We start from the raw sequence: 15767 nt of genomic DNA on the forward strand, positions 1-15767 counted from the left end.
TCTTGCAGCTATCAGGTACTTCATCCCCAGCTTTGGAGGCAAGTCCTACCTGGCCTTCAAGATGATGAAGGCGTACCACACCGTGCGCATCGCCATGGAGTTCAGGGCCGTGGAGCTCAGTGGGCTGCTGCTCTACAACGGGCAGAACCGCGGCAAAGACTTCATTTCCCTGGCGCTGGTCGGTGGCTTCGTGGAGCTCAGGTGGGTGCCCTTCCCCTCGACGCTGGGTGTTGGGGAGGAGGTGGAGCAACCGCTCTTGCCATGAGTGGTCCTTGTGGTTGGTCCCCGAGCAGGGGGTGGCTCCGTGCTCCAGAGGTGGGGAGGGACTGGGTCTCCCGCGTGCTCCCAGCTTCGCCCTGGCCTGCAGCAGCCCCCTTGCCGTGGTGCAGATGTCACCTTTCTGGCACAGACACAGGCCTCCCCCCTTTCCTGCTCCAGGTTTAACACTGGCTCCGGCACTGGAGTCGTCACCAGCAAGGTCCGCGTCGAGCCTGGCAAGTGGCACCAGTTGGTGGTGAACCGCAACCGGCGCAGCGGCGTGCTGGCCGTGGATGGGGAGCCCCACGTCAGCGGGGAGAGCCCCACGGGCACCGACGGGCTCAACCTCGACACCGACCTCTTCATCGGGGGAGCGCCCGAGGACCAAATGGCTGCGTGAGTGAGGGGGCCGGCCCGTGCCGTGGGTGTCACAGTATCCATCGCCGCGGATGGAGCATCCTTGTCCCCATAGCAGGCTCCAGGCGGTGGCTGGGGGAGCGTTGTGGAGGTTCTCTGGGCTTGGGGAGCTTCTTCATCACACAGAATCACAGACTCAATCAGGTTGGAAGAGCCCTCTGGGATCATCGAGTCCAACCATTGCCCTGACACCACCATGGCAACTAGACCAGGGCACTAAGTGCCATGTCCAGGCTTTTCTTAAACCCCTCCAGAGATGGTGACTCCACCACCTCCCTGGGCAGCCTGTTCTGATAGCTAATGAGCACAGCCTGACCCAGACACTTGGAGGACCTCTGTATTTTTGTCCCCGGGGACAAAACCCCCACCCACTTTGTCCCCTGTCCCCTCAGGGTGGCAGATCGTACCGCGGCTACGACCGGCCTGAAGGGCTGCATCCGCCTCCTGGACGTGAACAACCAGATGTACGACCTGCGGGAGAAAGGCAGCGACGTGCTGTACGGCAGCGGGGTGGGCGAGTGCGGCAATGACCCCTGCCACCCCAACCCCTGCCACCACGGTGGCATCTGCCACGTCAAGGAGGCGGAGATGTTCCACTGCGAGTGTCTCCACACCTACACCGGTACGGGGAGGGGGCTGCAGACAGAGCGTTGCTGGGGGTCCTGGTCCCACTGGTTGGCCCTGGGGGATCCCAGAGCCTCTGGGGGGATGTGGTGTGGAGGGCCAGCAGTGGGTTAGAGGGAGAAGCGTAGGGTGAAGCTGCATCCAGTGAAGTCAACAAATTTAGACTGAGGTGACAGGGCTGCCTTTTCCGCTGCAGGCCCGACGTGTGCCGACGAGAGGAACCCCTGCGACCCTTCGCCCTGCCACGTCTCTGCCACCTGCCTGGTGCTGCCAGAGGGAGGTGCCATGTGCACCTGTCCCATGGGCCGGGAAGGAGACTTCTGCGAGCTAGGTGGGACGGGAGCTGGCAGAGGAGCGGGGCTGGGGAAGGGGGTGGCACCGCAGGCGCTGATTTCCCCAGCCGGGGCGGCCAGGAAGCCTCGCCTGCTGCGGCACTGGGGCACTGGCTGAAGCTGCTCTGCCTCCTCTTCCTCACCATTCCCTCGTTTGTGCCCAGTGACAGAGCAGGACCACACCATGCCCTTCCTCCCGGAGTTCAATGGCTTCTCCTACCTGGAGCTGAACGGGCTGCAGACCTTCGTTCCTGACCTGCAGTAAGTGCCAGGGAAGGGGAGAGGGGCGGCATCCTGAGCACGGCCGATGTGTCCCTTACCCGGCAAGGGTGCCTTCCAGGGGGTCATCTCTGCCATACCTGTGGTCCCAGGCAGGCAGAGGACTTCCAAGGGCTCAGCACGCAGGGGCAGAGGAAGAGAGCGCGTGGGCAGCTGGATCGGAGGGTATCTGTAACCCTTCTCTCCTCAGGGACAAAATGTCTATGGAAGTTGTGTTCCTGGCCAAGAACCCCAACGGCATGATCTTCTACAACGGGCAGAAGACAGATGGCAAAGGGGACTTTGTCTCCCTGGCCTTACACGATGGCTACCTGGAGTACCGATACGACCTGGGCAAAGGGGCGGCTGTGCTGAGGTAGGGTGGGCTGCGGGCTGGCGGGCTGCTCATCACCGTGGTGGTGACAACAGAGGCAGGAGAGGGACAGTGGTGGCTTTCAGTGTCCAGCACTGGATTTGAGCTTCCCTAAGGAAGCTGGGAGGGGAGCAGGCTTCATACTGGCCTCGGCTGTTTGCAGTAATGGCTCGTGGGTGGCTGTCCCCCAGAGCTAGGCCTGCCCCCAGCTTGTGCCCACACTGGTCAGGGGAGGTTTCCAGCGCTGTGTCTGCAGGTGGTCACGGCAGAGCTCTCATTCATGTGCCTTCTCCTTCCTCCTCATCACCAGGAGCAAAGAGCCGGTTCCCCTCAACACCTGGATAAGCGTCTTGTTGGAGAGGAACGGGCGCAAAGGGGTCATGAGGATCAACAACGGCGAGAGGGTGATGGGAGAGTCGCCGGTGAGTTGATGGGTGTCATGGTTTAACCCCAGCTGGCAACTAAGCACCACACAGCTGCTGGGTCACTGCTCCCCCCAGCAGGATGGGGGAAGAGAATTGGAAGGGTAAAAGTGAGAAAACTCGTGGGTTGAGATAAGAACAGTTGGTCCCCCCAGCCAACCTCCCCCCTAGTCTTATTGCTGAGCGTGGTGCCATATGGTCTGGACTGTCCCTTGGGAGTCAGCTGGCCTGGCTGTGTCTGCTCTCAGCTTTTCCTGCCCCCCCAGCCTGTTCGCTGGCGGGGGGGTGTGGGGAGCCTTGGCTCCGTGTAAGCACTGCTCAGCGATAACTAAACCATTCCTGAGTTATCAACGCTGTTCCCAGCACAAATCCAAAACACAGGCACAAATTATCTGCGTTGAAGAAAATTAACTCACAGTGGGCCAGGGGAGAGCTCTGGGCTTCCAGCCCTGCTCCTCTCATGTGTGAGATGAGCTGTGAGGTTCTCGGGGGCTGTCAGTCCTGGTGGTGCACGGCCTCAAGGGTGAAGGAGAATGGGCCAGACCTGGGGAAAAGGCTGCTGCAGGGCAGAGCTTGCCTGCCCCTCCTAGCTGCTCTGGTGCTGGGAGACAGCAGCTGCACCCCTCTCCCAGCTCCTCGTTCCTTCATGTCCACCGGCACCCGCAGAGCTGCCGCCCCTTTGCCAGCCACACGTGTACCCTGGTTCCTGGGGCTCGGCTTTGGGGATGTGTTTGAGCCCCCCATGCACACCCCCCTTTTTTTGCAGGTCCTCAACTGTCCCCGTATCAGGGCAGACACACAAGGCACTCCCTGCCCTCGTCAGCTCCCTGTCCCCTCCCCTGCCTACCCCGGGCACTGGTTGCAGCCCTGCTCTTGCAGCCCTGCATGTGACGATGTTACCCACTGATCTCCCTTTTCTCTCTTTCTCTCTCTCCCGTTGATTTTCATTTGTATTTTTCCCTCCCCTGCTGTCTGGATCCCAGAAATCCCGTAAGGTACAGATAAGTATGACCCACCGCACCTCCATCTCATCTGCCATTGGCACGTTGTTCTTTATTTTTCGTTTGTTTTCCATTCAGATCTCAGTGTTTCACCCACTCCCCTTCCCACCTGACCAAGCAGCTTTAGGATCTCTGTAGACTAGAGACACTCGTTTCCTCCTCCCTCATTAATTCCCCACCAGTTGTTTCATGTTTCGGATGCATTTCAATTAATCTGGTCATGTTCCTCGTGTTAACCCCACAAAGCATTAGCTAGCGATTCACACCCCTGCATCCACACCTCGGGGTCCAGCCCGGGTGGAACTTCTTTACTCCTCCTATGAGGAGGAACCTCTTTGCTGTGAGGGTGCCAGAGCCCTGGCACAGGCTGCCCAGGGAGGGGGGGAGTCTCCTTCTCTGGAGACTTTCAAGACCCATCTGGATGCGTTCCTGTGGCCCTGCTCTGGCAGGGGGGGTTGGACTCGATGATCTCCAGAGGTCCCTTCCAACCCCTGACATTCTATGGTTCTATGAACCCAAGCTGAGTCCCTCTGGTACAAGTTCGGGTTTAACCATTAGCCCTGAAGCGACGTTTGTTCACTTGGTTTTGGGGGTGACACAAAGCCAGAGGCCTCCACGCCTGAGGGCATTAGAACAGCATCTCCCCAAATTAAATCAAGAGGAAAATCTTTTCCTTGTGTGCCAGGTGAGCCCGTGCAGCTTGGCCTGTGGAGGTTCACTGGGGGCCCCTTTCTCCTTCACACAGCCTGGGCTGGTGCCCGATGCCCAGAGCTCATCCTGTGTTCAGCAGTGGCTCAGCCCGGCAGTGCCGTGGCTGGTGGCCAGCGGCAGGTCCTGGTGGCTGGGCAGGGAGGCAGAGGATGGCAGGGCATGTGGGGCAGCTGGGCTGGGGCAGGGGGGCCAGGAGCAGCACAGGGAGGGGAGGAGAAGGTGGGGAGCTGGTCCCAAGCGGGATGCTGAGCCCAGCCTACCTCTCCCTGCCCACCTCCTCCCTGCCTGCCCTCGGGCAGGGCTCTCCTGCTCCGGCCCCCCAGAGATGGCTAGCAGGGCACGGCCTGTGCCTCGAGGGAGGGCGGCAGGCAGTGGGGAGCCCGGGGGACAGGTGGGTGTTGCTTTCTCTCCCCCAGCCCAGCTCCTGGCTGTGCCTGCTCTGCCCACAGCCTCCCTTAGTCCTCGCGGAGCTGGGCCAAGTGCCCAGCTCACAGCTTAGGGATAGCCTGACGCCTTCTCCCTCTCACCTTCTCCATCTCACCTTCTCCCCTCTCCTCTCCAGGTGCCTCACACCTTCCTGAACCTGAAGGAGCCATTTTATGTGGGGGGAGCCCCTGATTTCAGCAAGCTCGCTCGAGCAGCTGCCATCTCCACCAGCTTTGATGGAGCTGTGCAGAGGGTAAGGCCGTACCGGGCAGCCCGGGGCGGGTGATGCGCCATCGACATCACCGGAGAGGAGCGGGGATGAGCCTGGGACAAGGCTGCCCTGGCACGTGGGTCCATGTGCACGGGGGACCTGCCCAGTTGAGAAGTGGCAGTGGTGGGTGGCAGTGGTGGGGGGCTGCATTCCCATCTCCCCCTTGCCCCCAAGGGTGCTGGCTCTGTCCCCCCCCAGCACAGCTGACTCTTGCTCTTCCCCTTGCTCGCACTTGCCAGATCTCGGTCAAGGGGGTGCCCGTGCTGAGGGAGCAGAACATCCGCAGTGCCATCGAGATCTCGCCCTTCCGAGGCCACCCCTGCACCCAGAAACCCAACCCGTGCCAGAACGGCGGCACGTGCAGCCCCCGGCTGGAGAGCTACGAGTGTGCCTGCCAGAGGGGCTTCTCCGGGGCTCACTGCGAGAAAGGTGAGAGTGCCAGGGCAGGCTGGGCACAGACCCTCACCCGCTGCCAGGAGCAGCAATGAAACTGCTTCCATGATGAACTGGTGGCAGCAGGACAGCGCGGCGCTTGGGCCAAGCCTCAGGTCCTGTCCTTGCTGTGGCTGCTGGGAGGGATCCAGGGGAAACAAGCCGTGGCATTTGCAGGCTGGCACTGTTGTGCAGCTGGGATGTTGGGGCAGTGCCGTATGGCAAACGCTGCTGCCCCAGGGTAGAGCAGCCAGCCCTGTCACCGTTCTGACCCTGTCTTATGTCGCTCTGCTCACTTGAGGCAGCCTGGGGCAGGGAAACGTGGTTTGGTGCCATCGCAGGTTCAGCTGGAGGGCCTGAGCAATGCCTAGCTGTCTCCAGATCAGGGTTTCTTCCCTGCTACAGAATCACAGAATCAATGGGGTTGGAAGAGCCCTCTGGGATCATCGAGTCCAACCATTGCCCTGACACCACCATGGCAACTAGACCATGGCACTAAGTGCCATGTCCAGGCTTTTCTTAAACACCTCCAGAGATGGTGACTCCACCACCTCCCTGGGCAGCCCCTTCCAATGGCTAATGACCCTTGCTGAGAAGAAATGCTTCCTAATGTCCAACCTGAACCTCCCCTGGTGCAGCTTGAGGCTGTGTCCTCTTGTCCAACCTCCTGAGATTAGCACTTGGGTTGTCACTGAGCCCAGGCTCCTGCCCAGCTTAGAGTGCCGCAGCGCTGACCTGCCCCAAGGGACAGCAGGTTTGTGCATGCCTTCATCCTGTGGTGAATGCTCAGTGTAAAGGGGGGTTTTCCTTGCCTCCAAGGATGGACAGGCCATGCTACGTTGCCTGACAGCTCCTCTTTTTCCCTCCTCCAGTGATCATTGAGAAGGCTGCTGGAGATGCAGAGGCCATTGCTTTTGATGGTAGGACATACATGGAGTACCACAATGCCGTGACAAAGAGGTAACTTGGCTGCTGAGCTGAACCAAGGTCCAAACGAGGAGTTAGGGCTGTCAGCAGGAGGAAGAGCCAGGGGCGACGAAGTCCAAGTGCAGTGCTCAAAGAAGGGGAAACCAACCTGGGGTCGTGAGCGCTCCTTCCAGCCCTTACCTCTAAAGCTGCCTCGATGCCAGAGGGCTGTCCCCACCATGGCAGTGCCTGGCCAGCTTCAGCTCTGCGGGCTCACGTTCCTCAGTGTCTGGGCCACATTCTGGGTTAGCACAGGCTGGTTTGGGAGTGGGATGAAGGTGGTTAATGTGCCCTGTGCCCTGTGCCCTGCTCCTGGCTGGGGGCACCCTTCTCCAGCGCCTGCTCGACCCTGACCCCATGGGCTAGGGGTACGTCTTTGGACCCTGTGGTCTCTGTGGCCGTCCTGGTCCCTGGGTCTTCTCCCTCTCCAGAAGCAGAGCCCAGTACACAGCCGCTGACTGAGGTCCTCTTCTGGGCTGGGTATGTCTCCTCCAGGAGACCCTCGGGCCACTGCTGTCTGGCTCAGGACCCTCCCTCAGCACTGTGCTCCTGCAACCCCTGTGACCGATTCCCAGTGACAGGGTGTGGGATTAGGCTCTGTCTCACCCCCCCAGCCTCCCCGCTGCCCTAACGCTCTGCCTGGGGAGGGCGTCTGCCTTGAGCTGTTGTCTGTCAGTCTCTGTCTGTCCGTGTCTCTTCTCAACGTCCTCGTTTCTTTGTTTTCAAGCCACCTGACCAATGAGATCCCCGCGTAAGTACGGTCCTCCCCGCTGCCCACCTCCTCCCTGCAGCCATCCGCCCTCCACCACGTCCTCCCATCGCCACCCTGACCACCAGCCCGCGGGGCAGGGGTGGGAGGAGGAGGAACCTGGGGCTCTGCCATGGGCAGGCGTTCCCGTTTCAGGGTGAGGGGCTGGCGGCTGTGCAGGGGTCCCAACACAGCCAGGACGTGGTGTTGAGCCGTAGCGAGGAGGCCAGGCTGGCACTAGGAGAGGGTCCCCCAGTGAGGGCTGCGTGGCTTGGGCAACCCCTCACAACGGGGGCAGAGGAAGGGCTCAGGCATGCGGATGGGGACAAGGGTTTCTTTCAAGTGGAAGAGAAGCTCTGGTTCATGCAGCTATATTCCCTGCTGGGGGGGAGAGTTTGAGTGATAGCTGCCTGTCACATCCCCATTTCACCTCATTTCTGGGGTCAGGCAGGGGCTGGGGGGGCTGAGTTGCGTGCATGCGTGCATGTCAGCACCCGGGGAGCCGCAGAGCCCGTCGCCTGCACGTTCACAACCCTTCGGGAGGTGCTCTAGTGTCTTGGAAAGGGCTTTTCAGGAGCCAAGCATCCTCCCAAGCTAGGCAGTGCCCGACAGCACCAAGAGGCATGTAGCAGCCTGCACAGCAGCTCTGCCACGTGGCCGAGTGCCCAGCTGTCCCTCTGCGCAGACACGAGCCATGTCCCTGCAGACGAGCAGAAAGCTGCCACCTTCCCGTCCTGCCTCTCCCAGTGCTCTGCAGAGGGAAGGTCGCCATCCCCAGCCTCCTCCCAGCCTATTTTGGCCGTGCGTGCCCCATCCTGCCAGGGAGCTTAGCGCTTCTCCCCGGCTCGCTCTGCTGGGACTTGGCAGGGCTGAAGGACCCAGTGGGCTGCCCATAAAAAGTAGTTTCTTCTGCCTCCAGGCAGACACCGGGGTGTGCCTTGGGCAGGACTGACACTCCGATCACTTCTCCGGGCTCTGCTGGCCAGGACATGCCCGTACTTTTTATATTTTTCTGAACGTACATTTATATATATATACATCTAGCTGGAGCTGATTGTAATGCCGTGCCCGTAGCCCCTCGCGGGCGGTGCCAGCAGCACAGCTGTACTCTGGGTTTCCCCTGCCCCATGCCCCCTGTGCTGCCCGAGCACCCCAGGGCTGGCTCAGATGCCTCACAGGTCGGTTCAGCCATCACCTGCTGCAGCATCCCAAGGAACCAGCCCGGGACCTGCCCTCAGGTCTGCCCAGGAAAGCATCCTCACACAGAGCCGTGGACCAAAAGCTGCTCTGTCCTGTCCTGGGTAGCGTGGGGATTAGCAGGAGCACTCATAGTCCTGACCCACTGCAGAGTCCCTGCACGGCCGGGACAGGGCTGGATTCACTCGTTGGCATTATTATGCTCACCCTGTGTAAGCAACAACTTGCAGACGTGTCTCACAGAATCAATCACTCAGGTTGGAAGAGCCCTCTGGGATCATCGAGTCCAACCATTGCCCTGACACCTCCATGGCAACTAGACCAGGGCACTAAGTGCCATGTCCAGTCTTTTCTTAAACCCCTCCAGAGATGGTGACTCCACCACATCCCTGGGCAGCCCCTTCCAATGTCTGATGACCCTTGCTGAGAAGAAATGCTTCCTAATGTCTAGCCTGAACCTAAGCCAGCCTGTCTCGCTGGCTTGAGGAAGCTCAGCCCCAAGGACAGCGGCTGGGGCTCCCTGCTCACGCTGGGTGGTTTTCTCAGCTTGGGCATGGTGTAGGGTGAAGGGCTGTTCCCTGGCTGGGAGCGGGGTGGGAGGGAAGGGTCTCCTCTGCTGCCCTGCGCTTATCGCATGCTCCCCTTTCTTCCTGCACCTTAGTCCCGACGCGCTGGACTACCCCGCGGAGCCCAGGTGAGTCTGTGCCAGGCTTCCAGCTCTCGTGTCTCGTGCTCTGCTGTCGCTGCCTCAGCATGTCTCTGTCTCTGTGTGTGTTCTGTGTGTCCACACCTTCGGCTTTTTATTTATAAGGTGTACAGCTCTGCGGGGGATGAGAGTAAACGTGAAGGAAGCCCTGTCCTTCCAGCGTAGGATCAGCAGCTCCAGCTCTGGCCCTCGCTCCCGGGGCACCTAGGCAGCAAACAGAAGGGGGAGGCTGGGTCACCTGGACAGCACAGCCCTCGTCCAGCCCTTTGGACATAGTGTCCCCTGGGAATAAAAAGCTGTCTGTGTTGCCCATATTGTCTGGTCTCTGTGCACACGTGTCAGCGGTGTGTCTCAGAGCATCCCGGGAGAGGGGATGGCAGCTCCATGTGGCAGCCTGTCCTGTGGGCAAGGGCCTTTTGCCTGTTCCAGAAGGGCCTGAGCAAAGATGGGGACGCCAGTGTGGGGGAAATCCTGTCCTTCCTTCGTTCCTCCCTTGGGAAAATATACTGTGTCTAGGAGAAAGAAGGCTTTGCTGGATCGGGGCCAGCCCGGTGCTGTTCACCAGCCCACATAACAGACCCCTTCCTTCAGCACCTGCAGACGATGAGGCAAAACCAAGACTCGTGTCACAGCTTGCAGGGGTTGATGTGTCTGAACTTGAGCTCCATGGAGGGCAAAAGCAAGGGGCAGGAGCCCCAGGCTGTGTCTTTGGAGGTTCAAGCTGGATGTTGGGGAAAACACTTCATCCCCAGGAGAACTGGGTCAGCAAGGGAGATGGAAGAGCTCCAGTGCTGGTGTTCCCAAGCTCAGCTGGGCAGAGCCAGTGGTCCTGCTCTGAGTGGGAGCTGGGTCAGAGACCTCCAGAGGGACATTTCCGTGGTCTTGTGGCCTTGTTCAGAGCCTTCCATTCCTTCTGAGCAGGCCTGGGGTTTTGCAAAGGCAGGTGGGGACTGAGACCCCATGCAGAGCCTGATGCCAAAGGCTGGTTGAAGGTTATCCTCAGCAGGTGAGCTGGTTGGCTGGGAACAGAGAAGGCTGCTCCAAGGAGCTGACTGGCTGCCTGTTGCTTTTGTAGCCATGTTTTTAACTCTCTTCTGTCTTCCCCCACTGCTCCCGTCCCCCCGTGCAGCGAGAAGGCCTTGCAATCAAACCACTTTGAACTAAGCATCAAAACAGAAGCCACTCAGGGGCTGATCCTGTGGAGCGGGAAGGGGCTGGAGCGATCAGACTACATCGCCCTCGCCATAGTGGATGGCTTCGTGCAAATGACCTACGACCTCGGCTCCAAACCCGTCGTCCTACGATCCACGGTCCCAGTCAACACCAACCAGTGGATCCACATCAAAGCATCCAGGTGCGAAGGGTAGCAAGGAGGGGAGATCGCTCTGGGGTGGGCGAGCTGTCAAGTAGGGAACCTGAGTCACGGCTGTGGCTCCGTGCCCTGTGATCCCCGAGGGTCACTGCTCTTCTTGGATAATAATAGAGGAGAGGCATGTGGGCAGTGCCGCGCTGGAGGGGTGCGTGTTGTGGCTCGCCTGGAAATGTCAGAGGGGCAGGCTCGAGGAGGTACGGCGGGGTCGTGCCTTTTATTTTAGCTGGCCGAGGGTTTGACATTCTGTGCGCGCTGAGCCCGAGCCATCCCTTTTATTTTAGTTGGTGGTGGGAGCGGGGAGCGGGTCACGCGGCTGGCGTGCCAGAGAGTTCTGCTGATGGGTCTGGAGGAAGCTGTGGCCGCTGGCAGGGCTGGCAGCGGGGCTGCGAGATGCTCGGGGCATGCCGGAGGGGAGGCATTACACCAAGGACCGCTCCGTGGCCTGAGGGAGGGCTCTGCTGCCCGCTCCTCTGCGGGTGGAGAATCACACAGAATCCCAGAATCAATGAGGTTGGAAGAGCCCTCTGGGATCATCGAGTCCAACCATTGCCCTGACACCACCCTGTCAACTAGACCAGGGCACTAAGGGCCATGTCCAGGCTTTTCTTAAACCTCTCCAGAGATGGTGACTCCACCACATCCCTGGGCAGCCCCTTCCAATGGCTAATGACCCTTGCTGAGAAGAAATGCTTCCTAATGTCCAACCTGAGCCTCCCCTGGTGAAGCGTGAGGCTGTGTCCTCTTGTCCTATCGCTGGTTGCCCGGGAGAAGAGGCCGACTCCCACTGCGCTACAACCTCCCTTCAGGTAGTTGTAGACTGCACTAAGGTCACCTCTGAGCCTCCTCTTCTCCAGGCTAAACACCCCCAGCTCCCTCAGCCGTTCCTCGTAGGTCAGACCCTCCAGACCCTTCACCAGCTTGGTCGCCCTCTTCTGGGCTTGCTCCAACACCTCAACATCTTGAGAAGGGCTGATGGTGCCCAGTGTGTGGGTTTAGTGTGAAGCAGAGGGCAGCTCTGGGTTTTTCCTCCAAGGTTGCTCATCATCTTCTGTTTCTTCTTCCCTCCCTCGGGGAGCAGGGTACAGAGAGAAGGTTCCCTTCAAGTCGGCAACGAAGCCCCCATTGCTGGTTCTTCTCCGCTCGGTGCAACCCAGCTAGACACAGACGGGGCCCTGTGGCTGGGTGAGTCGGTGTGGGAAGGGTGGGAAGGGTGACCCTACCCTTGCTGAGGGCTCAGAGCTGGAGCTGGCACCTCGGTGCTCCATCACTCGTTTCAGTGGGACACCTTTGCCTCCCAGGTGGCACCACGTCCTTTGTCCTCCCACCCCGACCCTCTGCGCTGTCTCTTGCAGGGGGGATGGAGAAGCTGAGCGTGGCTCCCAAGCTGCCCAAGGCCTACAGCACCGGCTTCATCGGCTGCATAAGGGACGTGATTGTCGACCGCCAAGAACTGCACCTGGTGGAGGACGCTTTAAACAACCCCACGATATTACACTGCTCAGCCAAATAGACCCCCAGGGACCCTTCCTTCTCCTTCCCTCCCTCCTGCCTATTGCTGTAATTATTTTCTATTTTTGTAAACTTATTGCTTTTTATATTTTTGGGGGGGAGGGGGGAAAGGGAGGGGAGGAAACACCTTTTCTTTTGGGTTATTTGTTCGGTTGCAGTCTATCCAGGTCAGTCAGACTCTAATCAAACAGCAGCAACAAAGAACAAACCTTGAACCAAGTCTCCGAGAAGTGACAGAAGAACTTCCCCGTTGCACCTGCATTGTAAATCGTATTCATACTTGAAGCTTCTTTTTGGGTTATTTTTTTTTTTTCCCCCTCCTTACTTGTGTTCTTGGGCTGGTGTTGACGCCGGCGGGGGAAAGGATGCTGGTGCCTTTGGGGACTCACCGCCCTCCACGGTGCTGCCTGAGCTGGGAAGGGGCCACCAGAGAGAAGTGGGAATTGCCACCGTGCTCGGGCGCCTGGCTCTGCCAAGCCTTCTCCTGGCCTTGTGTTCACCCTCTCTCCCTCCTCCCCACCTTCCTCTCACTATAATTTATGTGTGTAAGAATCTCAAGTGCTTTTCTCCTTCATGCTCTGTTAAAATCAGGGATGCCATGCACTGGAAGAGAGACCAAGGTCTGCTCTGAGCAGGCAGAAAAGCATTGCTCTTTGGTTGTCTTATGACTGTTTGCTGGACTGAGAGGTGCTGTGGGGGAAACGGTGATTTCTCTGTTGGCTCTCCTCCTCCTCCTCCTCCTCTTGGACATGTGCAGAAGCAGCTGTGAAACCTCATTTCCACGCTTTGTGTTTATCCAGACATGTCCTAACCACCTGCTTGCCCTGGCTGCTCTTCCCAAGAGCTGCTGTGTACCGAGCCTTGCCCTCCCGTGCACGAGGAGAACTTGCAGCATGTCTTCAAGAGCTGGAAGTGCTCTCCCTCTTCCAGCGCTGTGAGGGCATGGGGACTGGGTCCCTTTTCACTTTAAAAAAACCCTGTTGGATGTGTCCTTCCATGACCCATGTCCGTTTTCCAACCTGTGGGCATGACTTGCCCTCTGTCTACCATGAGGATGATTGCAGCTGGCCAGCATGTGAACCTCTGTGGAGCTGGTCTTAGAGCCTCTCCCATGAAGAGTAATTGGAGTGTTTTACCTTTGACTTCAAGTTTTTGCAATGCCCAAGGCAATGCAGGGTCTTCCACGCCGTGATCAAAGCTTCTCTGGATGCTGCCAGCTGGGAATGGGGCGCGAGTCAGCTGTTGAGGCAGCAGTGCTGGGGAGGAGGGAGTTTTTTTAAGCGTTTTCTTCCTCCGTGCAAAGCTTGAAAGCAAATACTGTGGTGCCAGTTACAAAGCCAGTGTGTGTGTGTGTCTGAGTGAATGTAGGTGTGTTCATGAGTGTCCATCAGCCATCACCCACCCGCGTGCAAACCCTGCATCTCCTCAGGAGAGCAAAGGGGTTGCAGTCATGAAATAACTCACCCCCTCCCTCCTGGTTCCTTCTCGGTGAGAAGGATTTACTGATGCTGTGGAGCATCTATGTCCCTTTCTACCACTGGGACACAACCGTGGTGTCCCTTTCCCACCCTGAGGTGGCAGCTGGCATTGCTCTGGGTACAACCTTTATGGAGCGTACAGAATGAATCTGAAGGATCCCACCAGGTATCAAGCGTTAATTAATTTCCAGAGTGCCATCACTTTGCATTTTTACCCTAAATTTCTAGCACACCTTGCAGTGTCCTTTCACTAAAAATGTTTCTTGGCACTAAATTTTGAGCGATGAAAAGTCAAATTGCTTTTCTCAGGGTGAGCTCTGAACGCAGATGGAACAAAGGGGAAGAACAAGGTGTAAAACCACTTGGATTTTGTTTTTTTCTTCTTTTTTTTTTTATTAAAGAAATCTATGCCTAATCTATTGACATTCCTCTAAAAATCCAGTGGTTAAATATTTCACGGGGGGCTGTGCCCTCTGTGGGATGGAGCCTCCGGGGCGGGTGGGTGTGTGGCTGTGTGTGTGTGTGGCGATACCACATTTTAAGTGGCTTCTGTATATAAATTTGTGGTTCCTGGTGGGGGGGTTACTGTGACCGTGTCGTGAAAGGGGTGGACTGCTGTGTTTTGATCCCGAGGCGTAGCGTGGGGCTAACTAGGGCTGCAGGATGGGGTGGGATGGGAGGGAAGCGCGAGCCCCTCGACCCGTGTTTTGGAGAACGTTGAGTTCTAGTTGGGCGATGCGTTGGCTGAGGGCTGGATGTGCCCACTCCAGAGGGGCAGGGGCATGCGCAGAGGAAGCTGCTAATTTTCTAGAATGCCACTGAAATGAAGCCAGGGTCACTGCAAAAAAAAAAAAAAACTAACTAAACAAAAACTCTGTCTGCTTTTGCTGGGGCTTGGAAATGCCTTAAAACAGGACCTTGTGTCCTCGTTGTCAAGCATCTTGAACCAAGGTCAGATTCAGCAGTGCTCCCTAGGGGCTGTGCACTTAACTTCGGCTTTATTTTTTAATAGCATTTATAACATGTATGTACAAAAAAAAAAAGACATTGAGGTTTGGGTTTGGTTTTTTTTTGCTTTTTTTTTAAAAAAAGATGTCCATGTGGCTTCATTTATAGGGTAAATTAATGACCATTGTGAACTGCTGTATGAATTCTGAAGGGCAATGCACAGTAGAGGAGCAGCATGATATAACCATTACTAACTTGTGTCTTTCGTCAATCACCATGAAATAAAGTTTGGAAACTATTAAATATGTTTTTAAGGGGCCTGTTGCTTTTTTTTATTCTTCTTTGTACTGTGTGCTGGTGTGTGTCCATCTCCTGGGTGGACGCTGTGTGAAGTCAAACCAGGATCTCCCTCTCTATGTCCCTTAGAACCAGAGTGGCTCATGCAGGTACCTGTTGTATCTTTATGAATGCCAACCTCAACCCTACCCACCCAACGTTTGCAGGAGGAGGACTTCTGTGTGTCTTTACTTCCCGTCCTCTGTGGCCAGCTGATCACACGCTGAATGGTTTTGCCTATTCAAGTATCCACCAGCTTTTCCTTCTTTGCCATGCATGCTTTTATCACCTCTTCTTAGGTAGCATTTTCTAAAGAGGCTTTGTATCCCATTGACATCACACCATGTCAACGAGTGATGCTTCTGTGGCCTGCTTCTCACTGATGGCAGCAGTTTCCCCTGGGTTTTACCCTCTGTGAGCTGAGGAACCATGGAAAATCAGCCACAAGCATGCAAGCAGGATGTGGTTTGAGAGGTACCAGCGTCTAATTTCCTGCTATAATCAGGTTTTCCTAATGGGGCATTTCCACCTGGCCAGAGCCCTCACCCTCAGAGCTCTGCAGCTTCATCCTCCTGCAGGAAAAGAAGGTGGGAGGTGGAGAATTTTGTTCAATCAAGAGCTCGTGTTCATCCAAGTGGTGTGAAGTGAGGAAAGAACTCACAGGAATGGTTTCCTGCCATTTGGGAGGCAGCTAATTTAGCAAACGGAGTCGTGTTGACATCCAGCAGCGATGCACACTCGATTGGTGTCTGCACCAGCTCAGTAGGAACCGGCTTTTCAATGGACAACGAGACGCCGAAGACTCACAATGGGAAACAATGAGGCCAGTGTTTGAGCAGCCACAGGGGTTGCACAACTCATAACCGGGGCCACGTTTTGCTCAAGATCAGCCTCCTGGTGCAGCGTCTTCTTGACAATGACCTTATTATGCCACAACAGGCGTGGACTTGCAGAGGCAGTACCTCTGCCACGGGCGTTTTGC

At 57.3% G+C, this 15767-nt stretch overlaps 1 protein-coding gene across 1 annotated transcript in view; it reads left to right on the forward strand.

The window, feature by feature from the left end:
* The window catches only part of AGRN (agrin), a 105531-nt gene extending 91341 nt beyond the window's left edge, over positions 1 to 14190 (forward strand). Inside the window, 13 exon segments of the mRNA XM_068414456.1 lie at positions 9 to 201; positions 439 to 654; positions 1068 to 1297; positions 1496 to 1630; positions 1796 to 1892; positions 2101 to 2265; positions 2573 to 2684; positions 4959 to 5075; positions 5333 to 5522; positions 6398 to 6485; positions 10272 to 10496; positions 11593 to 11696; positions 11867 to 14190. Coding sequence (XP_068270557.1) covers positions 9 to 201; positions 439 to 654; positions 1068 to 1297; positions 1496 to 1630; positions 1796 to 1892; positions 2101 to 2265; positions 2573 to 2684; positions 4959 to 5075; positions 5333 to 5522; positions 6398 to 6485; positions 10272 to 10496; positions 11593 to 11696; positions 11867 to 12024 — 2030 coding nt within the window. The 3' untranslated portion in view covers positions 12025 to 14190.
* Positions 14191 to 15767: the final 1577 nt, after the last annotated feature.

The sequence above is a fragment of the Nyctibius grandis genome, chromosome 17 (genome assembly GCF_013368605.1).
Source record: "Nyctibius grandis isolate bNycGra1 chromosome 17, bNycGra1.pri, whole genome shotgun sequence".
Taxonomy (NCBI): domain Eukaryota; kingdom Metazoa; phylum Chordata; class Aves; order Nyctibiiformes; family Nyctibiidae; genus Nyctibius; species Nyctibius grandis.